The 16,742-nt window shown below is 44.3% G+C and overlaps 1 protein-coding gene across 1 annotated transcript in view; it reads left to right on the plus strand.

Annotated features, from left to right (window-relative positions):
- fgd6 (FYVE, RhoGEF and PH domain containing 6) overlaps positions 1–16,742 on the plus strand; it is a 164,907-nt gene that overhangs the window by 109,512 nt on the left and 38,653 nt on the right. Inside the window, exons 10-11 of the mRNA XM_060902955.1 lie at positions 13,411–13,469; positions 15,687–15,758. Coding sequence (XP_060758938.1) covers positions 13,411–13,469; positions 15,687–15,758 — 131 coding nt within the window. The remainder of the gene's footprint in view (positions 1–13,410; positions 13,470–15,686; positions 15,759–16,742) is intronic.

Below are 16,742 nucleotides of genomic sequence, written 5' to 3' on the forward strand. Positions count from 1 at the left end.
TTTGCCAGCATTTCTCAGGAGAATAGCATTAATTTTACAGCATGGATAGCGATAACGACAGTGTTCACAGCGAAAGCGAGTTTTACTACCCTGAGGAAGAAGAAATAAAAGAAAACATTTCAGGAGAAAGCTAAAACCTGTAACTGTTGCTAACGCCGAGCAAAAACATGGCTGAATCCTGAATGACTCCTATTTGTATAAATAGGGGACTACATAGGCGGCAAAATGTAGTTTTTTTCCTGCCATGGAAGTGCACTTGTATACCGAGGAGGAAGCCATTTGCATTACAGCTGTGAATGAGGATTCAAAATGGCGGCTCGGCTCGGTTTTCCCTTTCGGGCGCTCTCGTTTTCTGTTAGAATTTGGTAAAGAAAAAAATAAATATATTATTTACCAGCTTAAGGTTGGTCCGTATGGTGAAATACCGTAACCTCGGCCTTGAATACTGACCTCGGCCCAGAGGGCCTCGCTCAGTACTTTCAAGACCTCGGTCACGGTATTTCACCATACGGACCTCCCAGCTGGGAAATAACACGTCACTCAGATCCGTGATGCGTTTCGTCTGAAAAATGTGAGTTTTTCAACATAAGATAAACTTCATACCTATATTCAAGCCAAGCTGTGATTTTTTTTTTTCTTTTTATTATATCGACACATTCACAAACAAAAAGTCCCCAAGTTTATCAAAACAATTCATCGATTTCCTCATGAGTAAATATATTGGACAATACATCTGAATCACTATGAGCGTGTTGTTTTTCTGTCTTGTTGCCTTTCCCTTGTCCGGTGTAGCCCATGAATTTAGTGCAGCAGCCAAGTTTGGTTATAAATAGGGCTGTCGAAGTTAACGCGATAACGCATTAACACAATCTCAATTTATCGCGATTAAAAAAAATAGTGCCATTAATGCAAATTCTAATTTGGCCCTGCGAGTTAGTCTGGCTAACGCGACAAAGCTCTCCGAGCTATTGGTCTGGCCAAGATATTAAGCCCAACCGTTTCCCAGAGCCCGTGGTTGACCCGCCTCCCTGAAATGCCTCAGTTTGCGACTGGTCGAAGCCAGAAAAGGCTGTGACGAAGCTTAAACCAATCACATCACTCTTTCCTCTGACGTATGCGACGCGACGGGGCTAACTGGTAGATTAAACTCTTACCGAAGCCGGTCGGGAGCAAGGCGAAAACGTCCTTCCTTTCAATAAATACCTCCAGGGCTGCTCTTTGCTCCGTTTTCAATGAGAACTTCCCGTTGAATGCTTTCAATACAGCATCTATGCGTAATAGATGCGGAAGCATGAATGAAGCGCTTCCGGCATAGATTCTGTAAACAATCTATGGCTTCCGGTCGCAGTTCTACTACGTCACTGCCTTGAACACGCCTCTACCCAGGGCCGTTGGAGATGCTCAAAGTTGATTGGTTCCCGATTTTTCGGGAGCTTGGAAGAGCTGTAGATAGCTTGCCTGGCCAGACTAAGCTCGCAACAGGCCCTTGTGTTGCGTCACGCTTAGGATGGGCGGGCCCAGGCTACCTGCGAGTCACCCGTAGTTCCTGTTGAGGCTTGTCGCACGCTGCTTCAATAAGAGTTATGGTGCGTTCATGTGCTATGGGAATTATGGTAAATACCAAATGCCGACATGGAAAGCACACATGAACTCTTGTGGTATTTTCCATTGGGCAACTCGTAGAAAATTTTGATACACGAGTTGCCGAGATGAGATGAACTTTAACCTTTTCAACATGGCGGCGAGCGGCACAAGACTAGCTTATGAACCAAGAAAGAAGTGGTTTTCACCTACGGAAAGCTGACTCTCACCTTTTAAACGAGTCATGTTATGTATATTATATTATTATAATATGTATATTATAGCCTAATACAAAATATTCTGTGGCTGTCCAAAGAACGCCAACAATGATCTAGATACTGGCTACTCTCATTGTGGCTACAGCCAAATTTCCAAAAACTGTGTGGCATTCAATGTGTTAAGAAAATCTCGACTTGTCATGATCAGGAAATATTCAGCATTATTTACCTTTTGACTTTTGATAACTCATATTCCTGCTGCAGCTGATGAACAAGGCAATCTATAATTGCTTTAGCCAAATAACAGGCCTGATTCTGAATCTGGTCCACCATCTTTAATTTGTCAACAACAACAAAAGCATGTGAACACAACACACTGGTAAATACCACTTCCCAACTGGAAAATATCATCTTCCCATAGCACATGAACGCAGCATAAGTGTGAGTGATGAAGAAAGGTCTGTTAAACAGGAATTTCAAAAGTTTCATTTCAAAAGTAGAGTGTGATTGAGTTGGTTTTGGTATGCACTTTGCAGTTTTAAAATACTTTTGTAAAGTGAGATTTCAGTACGCTGTAGCACTGTGATACGACACTAAATGTCTTTATTGAAGTCCAACTGCGATTTATTTTTGTTTGCACAGCACTGTGAAGTCCTATAGACCCCTTCGCATGTTTGTAAACAAACCGACCGTTGCCAGGATGCGCGCGCAGCCTGGACTCAGAAACACTCAGTACGTTTACATGCACGTCCAAATCGAGCTGCTGTCGGTAATCGAGCAAAGGGTCCCAGCAGGGGTGCCAGAGAAATCCAATCCTACATGCACAAGTGAAATCGGGCTATTGTGCAAGGTGCATTGTGCACCCGAGCCACACGTGGCGCTACACGCCCCATCGTGTTGGTACACTTCCGGTTGTTGTCATGAAGAAGAGCTATAGTGTTGCCAGATACTGCTGACGTATTCCAGCCCAAAACATGTTCAAATCCGCTAAAATGCACTTAAAACCCCCAATCTGGCAACACTGGCAGTTCCGTGTTCAAGCTGTTAGGCTTGCTCTAACAGACTGTATGGCTACAAACTGTCCGGCGCAGACCACTGTTTTGTAAGACAACTTATTTTGCACAATAATATTTTTCTAAAGTCCATTTTTTGCTTACAAAAAAAATATTTTTTTTTGCTTACAATTTAACTTATGTCTTAATAAACACACAAAAAGTTCAATTGTTTTGTTTTTATTGACATTCTTCAGATGTTGGACAAAAAAAAAATCTCCTTCTCACCCCTGGCGGGGGGGGTGGGGGGGGTGGTATCCATGTCATCCTCAAGCTCGGGTCCTCTACCAGAGGCCTGGGAGTTTGAGGGTTCTGCGCAGTATTTTCGATGTTCCTAGTACTGCACTCTTCTGGACTGAGGCTTCAGATGTTGTTCCTGGGATTTGCTGGAGCCACTCTCCCAGTTTGGGGGTTACTGCCCCAAGTGCCCCCACTACCACGGGGACAACGCAACCCTTGACCTTCCACATTCGTTCCAGCTGCTCTTTCAACCCTTGATACTTCTCAAGTTTCTCATGTTCCTTCTTCTTGATGTTGGCGTCAGCTGGGATCGCCACATCTATCACCACCACCCTCTTCTGCTCTTTGTCCACCACCACTATGTCCGGTTGGTTAGCCAGGATCTGTTTGTCAGTCTGGAAGCTGAAGTCCCACAGAACCTTGGCCCTGTTGTTCTCAGCCACCTTCTGTGGTATGGCCCATTGGGACTTGGGTACTTCTATTCCATACTGGTTACAGATGTTCCTGTATACTATCCCAGCCACTTGGTTGTGCCTCTCCATGTACGCTGATCCAGCTAGCATCTTGCACCCTGCTACTATGTGCTGGACTGTTTCAGGGGCTTCTTTGCACAGTCTGCATCTTGGGTCTGATCTACTCTGGTAGATCCTGGCCTCTATGGCTCTTGTGCTTATGGCCTGTTCTTGTGCTGCCATGATTAGTGCCTCTGTGCTGTCTGTCAGTCCTGCATTATCCAGCCACTGGTAGGATTTCTTGATATCAGCCACTTCCTCTATCTGACGGTGGTACATGCCATGTAGGGGTTTGTCTCTCCAGGTTGTCTGTTCCTCCTCCTCCTCTGCACTCTCATCAGGGTTCTGCTGCCTGAGACATTCACTTAGCAGTTCATCCTTTGGGGCCATCTTTCTGATGTATTCTCGGATTTTCGATGTTTCATCCTGGACCGTGGTCTTGACGCTCACTAGCCCTCGGCCTCCCTCTTTCCGCTTAGTGTATAGTCTCAGGGTGCTGGACTTGGGGTGGAACCCTCCATGCATGGTGAGGAGCTTTCTAGTCTTGATATCTGTGGCTTCTATCTCCTCCTTTGGCCAGTTTATGATACCAGCGGGGTATCTGATGACTGGTAGTGCGTACATGTTGATGGCTCGGACCTTGTTCTTACCATTCAGCTGACTTTTCAGGACCTGCCTTACTCTCTGGAGGTATTTGGCTGTGGTTGACTTCCTTGTGGCCTCTTCATGGTTTCATTAGCCTGTGGAATGCCAAGGTACTTGTAGCTGTCTTGGATATCACCTATGTTGCCCTCTGGTAGGTCAATCCCCTCAGTCCGGATGATCTTGCCTCTCTTTGAGACCATCCGGCCACACTTGTCCAATCCGAATGACATCCCTATGTCATCGCTGTAGATCCGGGTGGTGTGGATCAGCGAGTCTATTTCTCGCTCGTTCCTGGCATACAGCTTGATGTCATCCATGTAGAGCAGGTGGCTGATTGTTGCCCCACTACGGAATCGGTACCCGTAGCCGCTCTTCGTGATGATCTGACTGAGGGGGTTCAGGCCTATGCAGAACAGCAGTGGTGATAGCGCATCTCCTTGGTATATGCCGCACTTGATGTTGACTTGGGCAATGGGTTTTGAGTTGGCCTCTAGGGTTGTCTTCCACATTTCCATTGAGTTCTGGATGAAGGTCCTTAGGTTCCTGTTGATCTTATACAGTTCCAGACATTCCAGTATCCATGTGTGTGGCATTGAGTCGTAGGCTTTCTTGTAGTCAATCCAGGCAGTGCACAGGTTGGTCTGTCTCTTCTTACAGTCTCGGGCGACTGTTCTATCGACCAGTAGCTGGTGCTTGGCTCCTCTGGTGTTACTGCCAATTCCTTTCTGTGCCTCGCTCATGTATTGAGCCACATGCTTACTCATTTTTGCCGCAATGATGCCTGACAGGGCCTTCCATGTTGTGCAGAGACAGGTAATTGGCCGGTAGTTGGATGGGATGGGTCCCTTCTGGGGGTCCTTCATGATTAGGACTGTCCTGCCTTGGGTTAGCCATTCTGGGTGGGTTCCATCCCTCAGCAGCTGGTTCATCTGTGCTGCTAGGCGTTCATGGAGTGCAGTTAGCTTCTTCAGCCAGTACGTATGGATCATATCGGGGCCTGATGCTGTCCAGCTCTTCATCTTTGACACTCTTTCTTGGACGTCTGCCATTGAGATGGTTACTGGTTCTTGTTCTGGGAGGTTGCTGTGGTCAGCTCTTAGGTCCACTAACCATTGGGCATCGGTGTTGTGTGATGCCTTTCTTTCCCATTTGTCTTTCCAGTATTTTTCCACCTCAGCTCTTGGTGGGTCTGACCGGTTGTTGTTCCCCTGCCACTGAGAGTACACCTTGGCTGGTTCAGTGGAGAACAGCTTGTTTATTCTCCTGGCCTCTCCCTCCTTGGTGTATCTCTTCAACCGGGTGGCCAGAGCTGTTAGTCGCTGTTTAGCAGTTTCGAGTGCCTCTGGTATGGAGAGTGAGTTGTACTTCCTGGGTGCCCCTTTATTCACCATGTTCCCTTTCTGTAGTTCAGCTAGCTGGCTAGCTTCTCTCTTTGCTGCCTTTATCTTGGCCTCTAATCGTCTCTTCCATGGTGGATACTGTTTGTTATGTCCCGAGCCCACCTTGTGTCCAAGCATCTCCATGATTACTGTTGTATACTGTGTATCAGCTTGTTGGTCTCAGTGATGGTTCTTGTGGAGATTGTCTTCAGAGCAGCATTCACATCTACTAGTAGATCTTCTGAAGGTACTTGGCAACTCAGCTTCGGTATTCGTCGGGGGCTCCAGGTTTCCAGTTGGGTCACGATCTTCCTTCTCAGGTCAGCAGCTCTTGTGTTGAGGCTGTTAGTTGTTGGGGCTTGGTACCCAATCTCTGGTTGTGGGGATGATGACATCTCCCCGCTGACCTGTCTTCCTGGCTCCCCTTTGCCGTATTTCATTAATCTCTAGTTGTGATAGTAGATTTCGATTACGGATGTTGGAACACTGGGCTAATAGCTGTTTCTTTGTTAGCCTTGATTGTGGGTTTCGAAGTATCCAATGGTCCCACATTCGCTGCATGTATCCCCTCTCTCTGGGATTGCTTGTATAGTAGCATTCCAGCAAATCCGTATTTTCTGTCCTCGTCTATCGATGTCTTGTTCCAGTAGCCCATTTCTCATCAGTTTGCCCTGGTTCCCTAGCAACTGACGCAGACCTTGTTGACCCGGGCGACGTCTGAGCCGGTATGACTCTATCAGTTATGTCTTCACTGATATATAGGCTGATATAGTAGGCTATGGTAGGCTGATATATCATGAGGGGTTTTTGCCTAAGAACCCTTACTGGATGATGTTTTGTCCCGACCGGGATTCGAACTCCGATCTCCTGCGTCGTAGTCAGTGAGCGTTACCACTGTACTATCCAGCTGATTAATATATATATATATATATATATATATATATATACACACACAAATACAATGACTTGTTTATGTACACAATTCACAGCTATGCAACAGCTGTACAGATGTATTTGGTGATACAGTAAGTGAGCTAAATTTTAACAGTGCAAACAATGCCACAAAAAGAAAAGATTCATGCCGTTGTCATGATTCGTTGTCATGCCGACCGAGGCTGTTGTGTTTCCCTTGTGGTCTCGTCACTCGTCACTTCCGGAAGTAACTCGACAACTAGCTCGATAGGGTTTACATGCACAAAGTAGCTCGGCAGAAATCGCATAAACTAGGTCGTGTAGCTCGATTCCGAGAAATCAAGTTCGGTTCAATTTCAGCCGAATTAAGGTGTATACATGGCATTTTGAACTTCGATTTCAGTCGAGCAACGGCAGAAATTCGATTCTCTCTATGTGCATGTAAACGCACTGAATGGCGCTGCCCATAGACTGGCATTATGAGCTGTCAGATTATGCCAAACAATTGTCGTTACAAGATCGAGAATGCTACATAAATAAGTTAACTCTAACAAGTGGACATCGCCTACCGGATCCGCATTTAATTAAAGAGTGGACGGACGATGTTAGTAAGTTCCCTGGTATACAATGGCCAGATATATACTCGTACCTTATTGACAAGACTTCAGTGTACACCCACGAAAAACTTCGCGCCTACAAGTCTTTAGACGCATATGATTGTTATGTGCGGGCATGTACAACTTGATTAACAATGGGCCATTCATATTCATTTTGTTTTAATCAAATGATGCCAGTGATGTGATGGCAATGTGGCTTTAGCTACAACAGCAAATACCAACACTAAACAGCAATTTGCAGGAGGTAATGGCGTGAAAGGAATGATAGTGTAAAGAGTGCAGCTAAGAGAAATCAGAGCTGCGTAAAAAGCGAGAGGCAGAGAGCAGAAATGAAACTGAACGGGGCGGGAGCTAGGTTAGAGCAGGCTACGTAAGTTGGCATTTAGAGTGAGGGCACACAATTTTACCTTTCCATCCTTGCTTTAAAATTGTGATTTTCGGCATACACAAATAATGACGGCACAAAATCTGGACTGCTTGAGTCAAGCGAGACCTCTCCTACAAACAAAATTGCATGCAAAGCTAAGTGAACATGCTAACAATATTCATTACATTGTGTAACTATGACCCAGCTAATCAGAGAAACGCTACCAAAGTATTTTGCTACATCAATAAACGAAGACTAGAAAGAATAAAAAAGATTGAATAAATAGCCTGATCTTACCTGTGATGAAGTGGGCGCTGCAAACCCGCGCATTTTTGATAGTGCTTTCATCCCAGTCTACACGTTTGATGGCTTGTAGCCATAGACGTCGGCCATTTTTTTTGGAATGGGTGAGATCCTGCTGGAATTCTGAACATTTTAACCCCATCACTGCTACGATTCTGACACCCGACAACACAACAACTAGGCATCGCTGAGTCTTTTTTGAGTCCAGGCTGCGCGCGCAATTTCCGCTTACGTATGAATGACGTTTACTGCGAAGGGGTCTATAGGCTGCGACTGAATACAACTCCGGCACAATTGAAGTTTTATTTCATTTTTATTTTCTTTTGTCACACATGTCTGAACTGAGACACAGTAGTATGTGACTACATGTTTTCTATTTGAGACTACAGCTCCCTAATCCATCACAAAATCCAATTTTGTGTTTTGTATGTTCAGTACTGCCTAGTATGTGAGTGAATAAACTCCCTTACCATTTTCTCTTGTCCCAGCAGTTTTTAACAAGTACATGGTCGCCGCGGAGTCTTAAAAAAGTCTTAAATTTAATATTCCAAAATTAAGGCCTTAAAAAGTCTTAAATTGCTTTGCCCAAGTCTTAATTTTTTAAACAAAGGTCTGAAATTTACTCATACTATTCTACAATGTGAAAACGTGGGTTTTGCGTAACATCAGTGAATTTCTTGGAGTATGCGCAAAGAAAGAAACAATATTGATACATTTTCGCGCCGGCGCAATCGTCGGAGTCCGTGGTGGAGAGGAGACTCCGCGAATCGCAGCATGGGGAAGTGTCATTTTAATCAGCAGTGGCTTTCAGTAGGGCTGTAACGATATGCGTATCGAAATCGCGATACGCAGAGCCACGATCCGTATCGCGATACAAGAAGGCAGAATCGCGGTACACCCTTTCAAACTTCTCCTCAGCCCAAAAACAGAGGCGCTTCCAAACTTCAATTTATGAATACTTTACTTTTTATTTAAATTACATTTTAAACTTACTTAAATTACTTTTATTTTTTTATATCTATTAGTAAGTCGTTTTTTCGCCGACCTGCGACAATCTTCTGCGAGTCACGCAACGTCCACACTCGCCACTGGCAGAGCATTCATTTCTTTTAAGCGGTCGCCATTCTGGTTGCGACGCGGGGAGCGAATCTGTAAACAAGCAGCTCATTGGCTGGCTAGGTGTGCCACAAGCCAATCACAATCACTTGACCGGAAAGGCATGCAGTGTTGCCAGATTGGGCGGGTTTAGGTGCTTTTTGGCTGGTTTTGAACATATTTTGGGGTGGAAACCGTTAGCAATATCTGGCAACACTGAAGGCATGTCTGCTTGGGCGGAAGCCTTCTGCGGCAGTTACATTTTGACACGCGAGCAATGTTTCACCATAAAAATTCCGTAATTTCCATCTGTTTTCCGCGATCACAGAAAATCATTGGCCCTATGAGAGTGAGACAGTGAGAGAGCCACCAACCCCCCCCCCCCCCCCCAATCTTTGGATATACATTTGTTCATTTTTGCATACATATTACTCATTCTCTGCAGTGGTCTGAATTATTTGTTATTAAATAGTTAATGTAAGTAAGTAAATGTTAAGTCAAATTTATTACTTTAAAAAAAACATTTAAAAAAAAAATTGTGGGCGTATCGAATCGTGGGTCAAAAATCGCGATACGAATCGAATCGTGAGTTGGGTGTATCGTTACAGCCCTAGCTTTCAGATGAAAGATATCGTGATTGGGTGAGGGAGGTTCCTGGAAGCGGCGTTGAAGCAAGATGCTGTGTTTGTCGAAAGGCCTTCAAGTTGTCCACTATAGGTCATTTCGCTTTAGAGCTCAAAGCACATTGCATCTGCCCTCCACCGCCACCAGCCCATCGCTCAGTTCTGCACGGTTCAATCTCCGAATGCACCTGGAGTTGGCACTAGCACCGCTGTCGAACATCAGCAGCATCAGCCAAGCCAGACACCATCGGCAAGGCTAGCAACAACACAAGGGCCGAGCAGTGGCATGATGGGTGTCGGTGGAACCCCGACACTTCGGGCAGAGGTGCTCTGGATTTTCAAAACAATTACGGAACACCACTCGTACAGCTCGAATGAGGGCATAAGCGAACTCTTTAAGGCTGTGTTCCCAGACTCGGAAATCGCTACAACATTCTCCTGTGGAAAAAAACAAAACGTCTTACATAACAAAATTCAGTCTTGCTTGTCTTGAATGTGAAGATTTGACAAGCAATGCACATAATGACTTTTAAGTATATAACTTTTATAATAAAAGTACTTTTACACTACGTTCAGACTGCAACCTGAAACGGCCCATATCCGATTTGTTGTGAAATCCGATTTTTTTGTTAGGCCGTTCACATTACCAATTATATGAGACTTGTATGCGATCTCCAATATGAACGGAAAACGACCCAAAAGTGTCCCGCATGCGCAAATTGACACGTAATAAGCACATCTACGTAATACGTAAACAAAAAAAAAAAGCGCACTCTTCAAGTTTAATGATTTTTCTTTTTTTGTTTGTTTGTTTAATTATCTGGTTAGTGTTAAAGTGTGAGGTCTCGTGTGTGTTTTTGTTTCTGAACTGAAATGAAAACGTGTAGCCTGATAACGAGGGTTGACTCCTAAATGTCTCTCTAATTTCTATATAAGTGCACTACATGTTACTAGGAAGTAATGGATTTTTAAACTCTATATAGTGCACTCGAGCTTCAGTAGGCAGTCATTTGGGATGCGGCCGCTGTATTACCAAACTCTTAATTCAGGCTTAATAGTTTGCACATATTTATTTCATCATATTAATAAACTTTTTCTACATTTTTATAAATATTTATTTAGATTGTTTATAGCCAGCTGAATTCTGCAGCTTCTCTCAGCGCTGGCTCAAGGTGCAGAAACACCAGTGCAGTTTGCTATGGAGATGAGGCGAGACCTGGCGATGTGGTACAGGATGGTTTAAGTTATAAATCAGTTATAGAAACTGTTTTATTTAATCAGGCGAACAGATCAACATCCAGGTCCCTACCAAATCCACCATTAGCTTGATCAATTCTATAAAAGTCTATTTAAATTCTGAAAACTGTATAAATGTTGTTGTTTTCCACCAAAGAGGCGGGATTAGCCAACGCAGAATAGTGACGTTTGTCTCTTGTTGATGACGTGTTGGTCGCATGAATGCGGCCTGTCCGGTCAGACTGCAGTCGCATGTGAAAATAACGGATATGCATCGGAATTAGGACCACATATCCAAGCGGCCTGGGTTGCATGTGAAAAAATCGGATCTGTGTCGTTCAGATTGTCAATAACAAATCGGATACAGGTCGCATATGGGCAAAAAAAAAAAAATCGGATATGGGTCGTTTCAGGGTGCAGTCTGAACGTAGTCTTGCTTGAAACATTTGTCATTATTGGGAATTTGATCTGGTGTTCTACGACCGCATAATGGGTGCGATGTAGGTCTTAATTCTCATTTAAGTGGTCTTAAAAAGGTCTTTAAAAAGTCTTAAATTTATGGTGGTCAAACCTGGGGAAACCCTGAAGTACTTTTAGCATAAAATGTGTTCACCGTTTTAATTGTAACATTTCACTTTAAAAGCCTTATTCATTTACATAGATTTAAAAAAATGCGATTAATCGCGATTAACTATATGAAATTCTGAGATTAATTGCGATTAAATTTTTTAATCGTTTGACAGCCCTAGTTATAAATCAATGAAATATGCGTAAAAAATAATAACTAAAAAAAGACAGGCAGAAAATTGTTCTGTCGCTTTTGTGGTTTCACTTCGCTCGGTAATTTTGAATGATTTAAGCTGTTTATATAATGGCAGGTTGTGCTTCTGAGGCAGTCACTAAAAAATATTACGGCTGCCACTATATAGCACTGTTTATAGAGTGAGGGAGGGAAGGAGAGATTTCAGACACAGTGAAGGTGTAAAAAAGCAAAAAAGAGGAATTACCGTAAAATACCAAATAATAGCCGAGTTCCAATTAACCGCCGAGTTCCCTTTAACGGCCGGGTGTAGGCGTGTGTTGTGACAAATAAAGGCCGGTTCCGAATACTCGCCGGGGTCTAAAAAAAAAAAAAGCGTCCGAACGTTCTATCTAGAATCTTGAGGCCCAGCACTTTTCTGGTTTTCTGGTGTTTAAACGATTTTGCATTGCATAGTTTTCTACCGAAACAATATGAATGAATGAATGAATGAATGAATGAAATTATTTCTATAATACTGTTTACAACATTTTGTTACGTGATAATAAACATGCCATTTCAATGTTATAATCTTGGTCTACCGTAATATTTCTTGAGGAATGCAACTCCGTAACTTTTGACAGATGTCTTAGCCAATTACGTTTGACATGGGTGTGTGGGATATCACTTACGTCATCGAATGAGGAATACCCCTTTGGGTACACCCAACGAAAGCCAGCGTGTGTGGTGACATTGAGGACTGCGGGTTTCCAAGGTTGGACTGCTGCTTCTGTTAAACGACCTAAATTGCCGAATGCATGCGTCAAAGCACACACTGAGTTTTATTAAAGACCTTATACCATTTCACTTGCCCTTACCCATTCGGATCTGGAAGACGCTTTACAAAAAAGGTGAGAGCGTTCTAACATGCATTTCAGTCTGCTCGCGGCCAATCTAATCCAAGGGGCCTTTTCAACAAGTAATCTGTTGTGCAAGTTGGGCAGAAGCACGCGTCAGGCAGGCAACATGTAGGCCTACAAGTCAGTAACCTATTCAACTAACTTTCATCCGAACTTTAAGTTTTCTACGGGGTCGAGCCACCGTACCAACTCACTCGGGGAATAGGCTCATATCCGCCAAATAGGGAGACGTCTTGGAGAGAAACGTGAGAATGCAAGATGACAGTATGTAGCCACTGCAGGTCACTTATTTTTCAGCATAAGAAAAAACCCTTTGGTTTGACACTTCGCACCCTAATTATGTTGCTTCAACGTCGCGCCCTCCATGCAATTTCAGATTGACAGACATCGCGAAGCGCAAAGGGTGGAGGGAGGCTGCATGGGTGAGGGTGATAGCAAGTGACCATAACTTTGCAGAGTAATTAAATCACAGTGCTGCGCACAGACAATGGTGTGGTTTCTTGATTATTTTGTAAAGCATGCGCTTAACTAGTCATTAACAGGAAACGGTGTGTGATTTATCCTTTATCCACCCCGACTGTGCCATGCGAAGATGCATTCTGCGTCTTCAAAATTCCCCGAAGTCGGCACCGTGCTATCTGTAATCTAACTCTAAACAAACTGTAAGTTATACTGGTTAAAAGTAGGCCTATCTGAGAATGATTTTTCCCCGTTTTGAGGTAGATTTTGGGGAAGGTGTTTGTGAAGAAGGAATTAATCGCCTGTTCCAAATAGCCGCCTAGTCTCTAATACGCGCCGGGTCTCTTACGTGATTGAGACAAATAATAGCCCGGGCTATTATTTGGTATTTTACGGTATTAAGCTCCTCAGTCTATTCCTGAGGAAAAGTCCTGTGTTACGTACGTAGTGCAGGTGTCGAAGTAAATCCCAGTAACTTTATCTGACAGTTATTTCTTTCTGTCTTCACTCAGCTGCCCTTGGAGTGGTGAAGGAAGTTGCAAATCATGCCAATGACATCATGAAACAAGGGGTAAGACGTTACACACACACACACCAAGAAAAATTCGCTCTGACAGAGGTGCTAATGATTCAGGTTCAAACGTTCTGGAGGAACTGGACATCATGCTCTCCGAGCACCTCGAGCATTGAACTTTACTGCCATTTACTGGATTTTAAGATGTATGGCATTGTTGAGCGCAAGCATCTGTATCCCGCCCCGGGACTCTGATCCATCCCAAAAATGTACCGGGCTCTTCCTTGGCCCGTGCTACACCTTTATTGCTGCTGGTATACAAATCTCTAAATGGTACAGGGCCCAATAGAAAAATTTACTATTAAAACCAGTTGTTAAAACAAAGTGTGGTGAAGCAGCTTTTAGCTACTATGCAGTACAGCTATGGAACCAACTCCCAGAGGACATTAAGGCTACGTTCACACTGCAGGCTGAAGTGACTCAAATCCGATCTTTTCGCCCTTATGTGACCTGTATCCGATCTTTTATTGACAATATGAACGACACAGATCCGATTTTTTCAAATCCGACCCAGGCCGTTTGGATATGTGGTCCTAATTCCGATTCCTATCCGCTCTTTTCATATGCGACTTCAGTCTGAACCGCCAGGTCGCATTCATCCGACTTACACGTCATCAACAAGCCACAAACGTCACTATTCTGCGCTGAAGTAGGCGGCGGGTCTCTCAAAAAAAGTTACAACAACATGGCGCATAATCACGGGCGCAGATGGGAGGGGACTCGTCCCACCCAGATTTAAATTCACCTCGTTCGTTCCCCCCCACTTATAGGGAGGAAAAAACGTCTATGCTGTCTTTCTTTGCATAAGGCAAACCTCACGGAAAAATCAAAAGACTAATTACCATTCGGTTTATTGAGGTGCACAGCAGTACATACATAGTTGCAACAATTCACATAAAACAAAACAAAGACTGATATTCGGTTGGTTGAGCTGCGCAGACTGCACAGGTTGCGAGCTCGAGCTTGGTTGCTATGGTTACTAACAACAAGTTTGACAGGCATATCGGGGTTGGGGTTGGTTTGCTGGCAGCTTTGTCCCTCCCAGTTCAAAAAACGTATCTGCGCCCCTGCGCATGACATCAATGCGAGGGACGCTTCGGGCTGTGAAGGTTCTGAATCTTCTCAATGGAAGGACGCAGAGGTTAGGGAGCTGATTTCCATTTGGGGGGATGCAGCTATTCAAGCTAGATTGGATGAGTCATACCGCAACCGGGCAGTTTTACTTCCGTAAACACTGGCCATGCTCACTGCGTGTGACGTCGTCGTATCCTGCAATGCGCATGCGGAACACTTTTAGGTCGCTTTTCGTTCATACTGAGGATCACATACAAGTCGCATATATTTGTTAATGTGAACGACCTCACAAAAAAATCGGAATTGAGCATTAAGCCTTGCAGTGTGAACGTAACGTAAAAATGCTCCTGCTGTTGGCAGCTTCAAATCTAGGTTAAAGACCAAGCTGTTCTCAGATGCTTTCTGTTAAATAATTAATATTGTCTTCTTTACATTTTTATAATCTTTACTTTCTCTGCATGTTTTAAATTTACTTTAACTTTATTCTATTTTATTCTTTATTCTATTCTGCTGGTTTCTTTTTTCTCCTGCTATTTGAACTACTACTTCATTTTATTATTTTATTTTTACTATTGTTTAATTCTTATTATTTTCTTTTAATTCTTTTAATTCTTTTAATTAATTGTTTTAGAATAAAAATAAAATTATTTTATGTAATTTTATTTCTCTATTGTTTACTGTTTTTGTTTTTACTTCTGTAAAGCACATTGAACTGCCATTGTGTATGAAATGTGCTATATAAATAAACTTGCCTTGCCTTGCCTTTCCACCACGTCTCATGGAAATGGGGCTGGTAGGCTTTGTGCAGTCCTGCTTACAAGGAAACGAACAAACTGCAGCGAAAGCATCACGTCCTCCTTTGGTGGAGGTCACGGTTCGAATGAACGGGGCGCTGGTGGGGAATTTGTCAATCGTCAAAGCGCGTTTAATCTCACGCCGGTGTTTTTGTGATATGACATTTAACATGACTTCATATGAATGTTTCATGATTTAGTCGAGTAACCTGATGGTTTAATGAGGGTTCAGAAACCCGCCCCAGTGTCTGAAGGTTGAGTCATCCGTCTTTTGGTTTTTGTTCTCCAGGATTCCGCAGCTTCTCTGTTTTTGTTTTCACTCAGACGTTCACGTTTTCTCTTTCAGGACAACTTCCAGAAGTTAATGCAGGTTCAGTGCAGTTTGAACGGGCATCATGAGATCGTGCAGCCTGGAAGGGTACATTATTAAACCATCTGACACATTATTCATCATTCTCTCTCTCTCCCTCCCTCCCTTCCTTCCCCTCGTTCCCTCTCTCCCTTCCCCCCTTCCTTCCTTTCTCTCTCGCTACCTCTCTCCCTTCCCCCCTTCCTTCCTCTCTCTCTTGCTACCTCTCTCTCTCTCCCCCCCTTTCCCTCGTGCTCTCTCTTTCTCTCTTCCTTCCCCTCTCTCCCTCCCTTCCCCTTACTCCCTCTTTTTTCTCTCTCTCTTCCCCTCTTGCTACCTCTCTCTCCCTTCCCCTCATTCCCTTTCTCTCTCCCCCTCTTGCTACCTTTCTCTTCCTCTCTCTCTCTCGCTACCTCTCTTTCCCTTACTCTCTCTTGCTACCTCTGTCTCTCTCCCCCTTTCTTCCCCCTCTCTCCCTTCCCCTACCTCCCCCGTGCTCTCTCTCCCCCTCTTGCTATCCTTCTCTTCCTCTCTCTCTCACTACCCCTCTCTTTCTCTCTCCCCCTTCCCCTCTCTCTGTCTCCCCCTCACTCTCCTCTCTCCCTCTCTCTCTCCCCTTTCCCTCTCTCTCTTTCTTCCTTCCCCTCTCTCTCCCTTTCCCTATCTCCCCCTGCGCTCTCTCTCCCCTCCCTCTCTCTCTCTCCCCCTCTTGCTATCCTTCTCTTCCTCTCTCTCTCACTACCCCTCTTTCCCTTCCTCTCTCTCTTGCTACCTCTCTCTCCCCCTTTCCCTCTCTCTCTTTCTTCCTTCCCCTCTCTCTCCCTTTCCCTATCTCCCCGTGCTCTCTCTCCCCTCCCTCTCTCTCTCTCTCTCTCCCCTCTTGCTATCCTTCTCTTCCTCTCTCTCTCTCACTACCCCTCTCTTTCCCTTCCTCTCTCTCTTGCTACCTCTCTTTCTCTCTCCCCCTTTCCCTCTCTCTCTTTCTTCCTTCCCCTCTCTCTCCCTTCCCCTATCTCCCCCCACGCGCTCTCTCCCCTCTCTCTCTCTCCCCCC

This window comes from Neoarius graeffei, chromosome 21 (assembly GCF_027579695.1).
Source record: "Neoarius graeffei isolate fNeoGra1 chromosome 21, fNeoGra1.pri, whole genome shotgun sequence".
Lineage (NCBI taxonomy): Eukaryota > Metazoa > Chordata > Actinopteri > Siluriformes > Ariidae > Neoarius > Neoarius graeffei.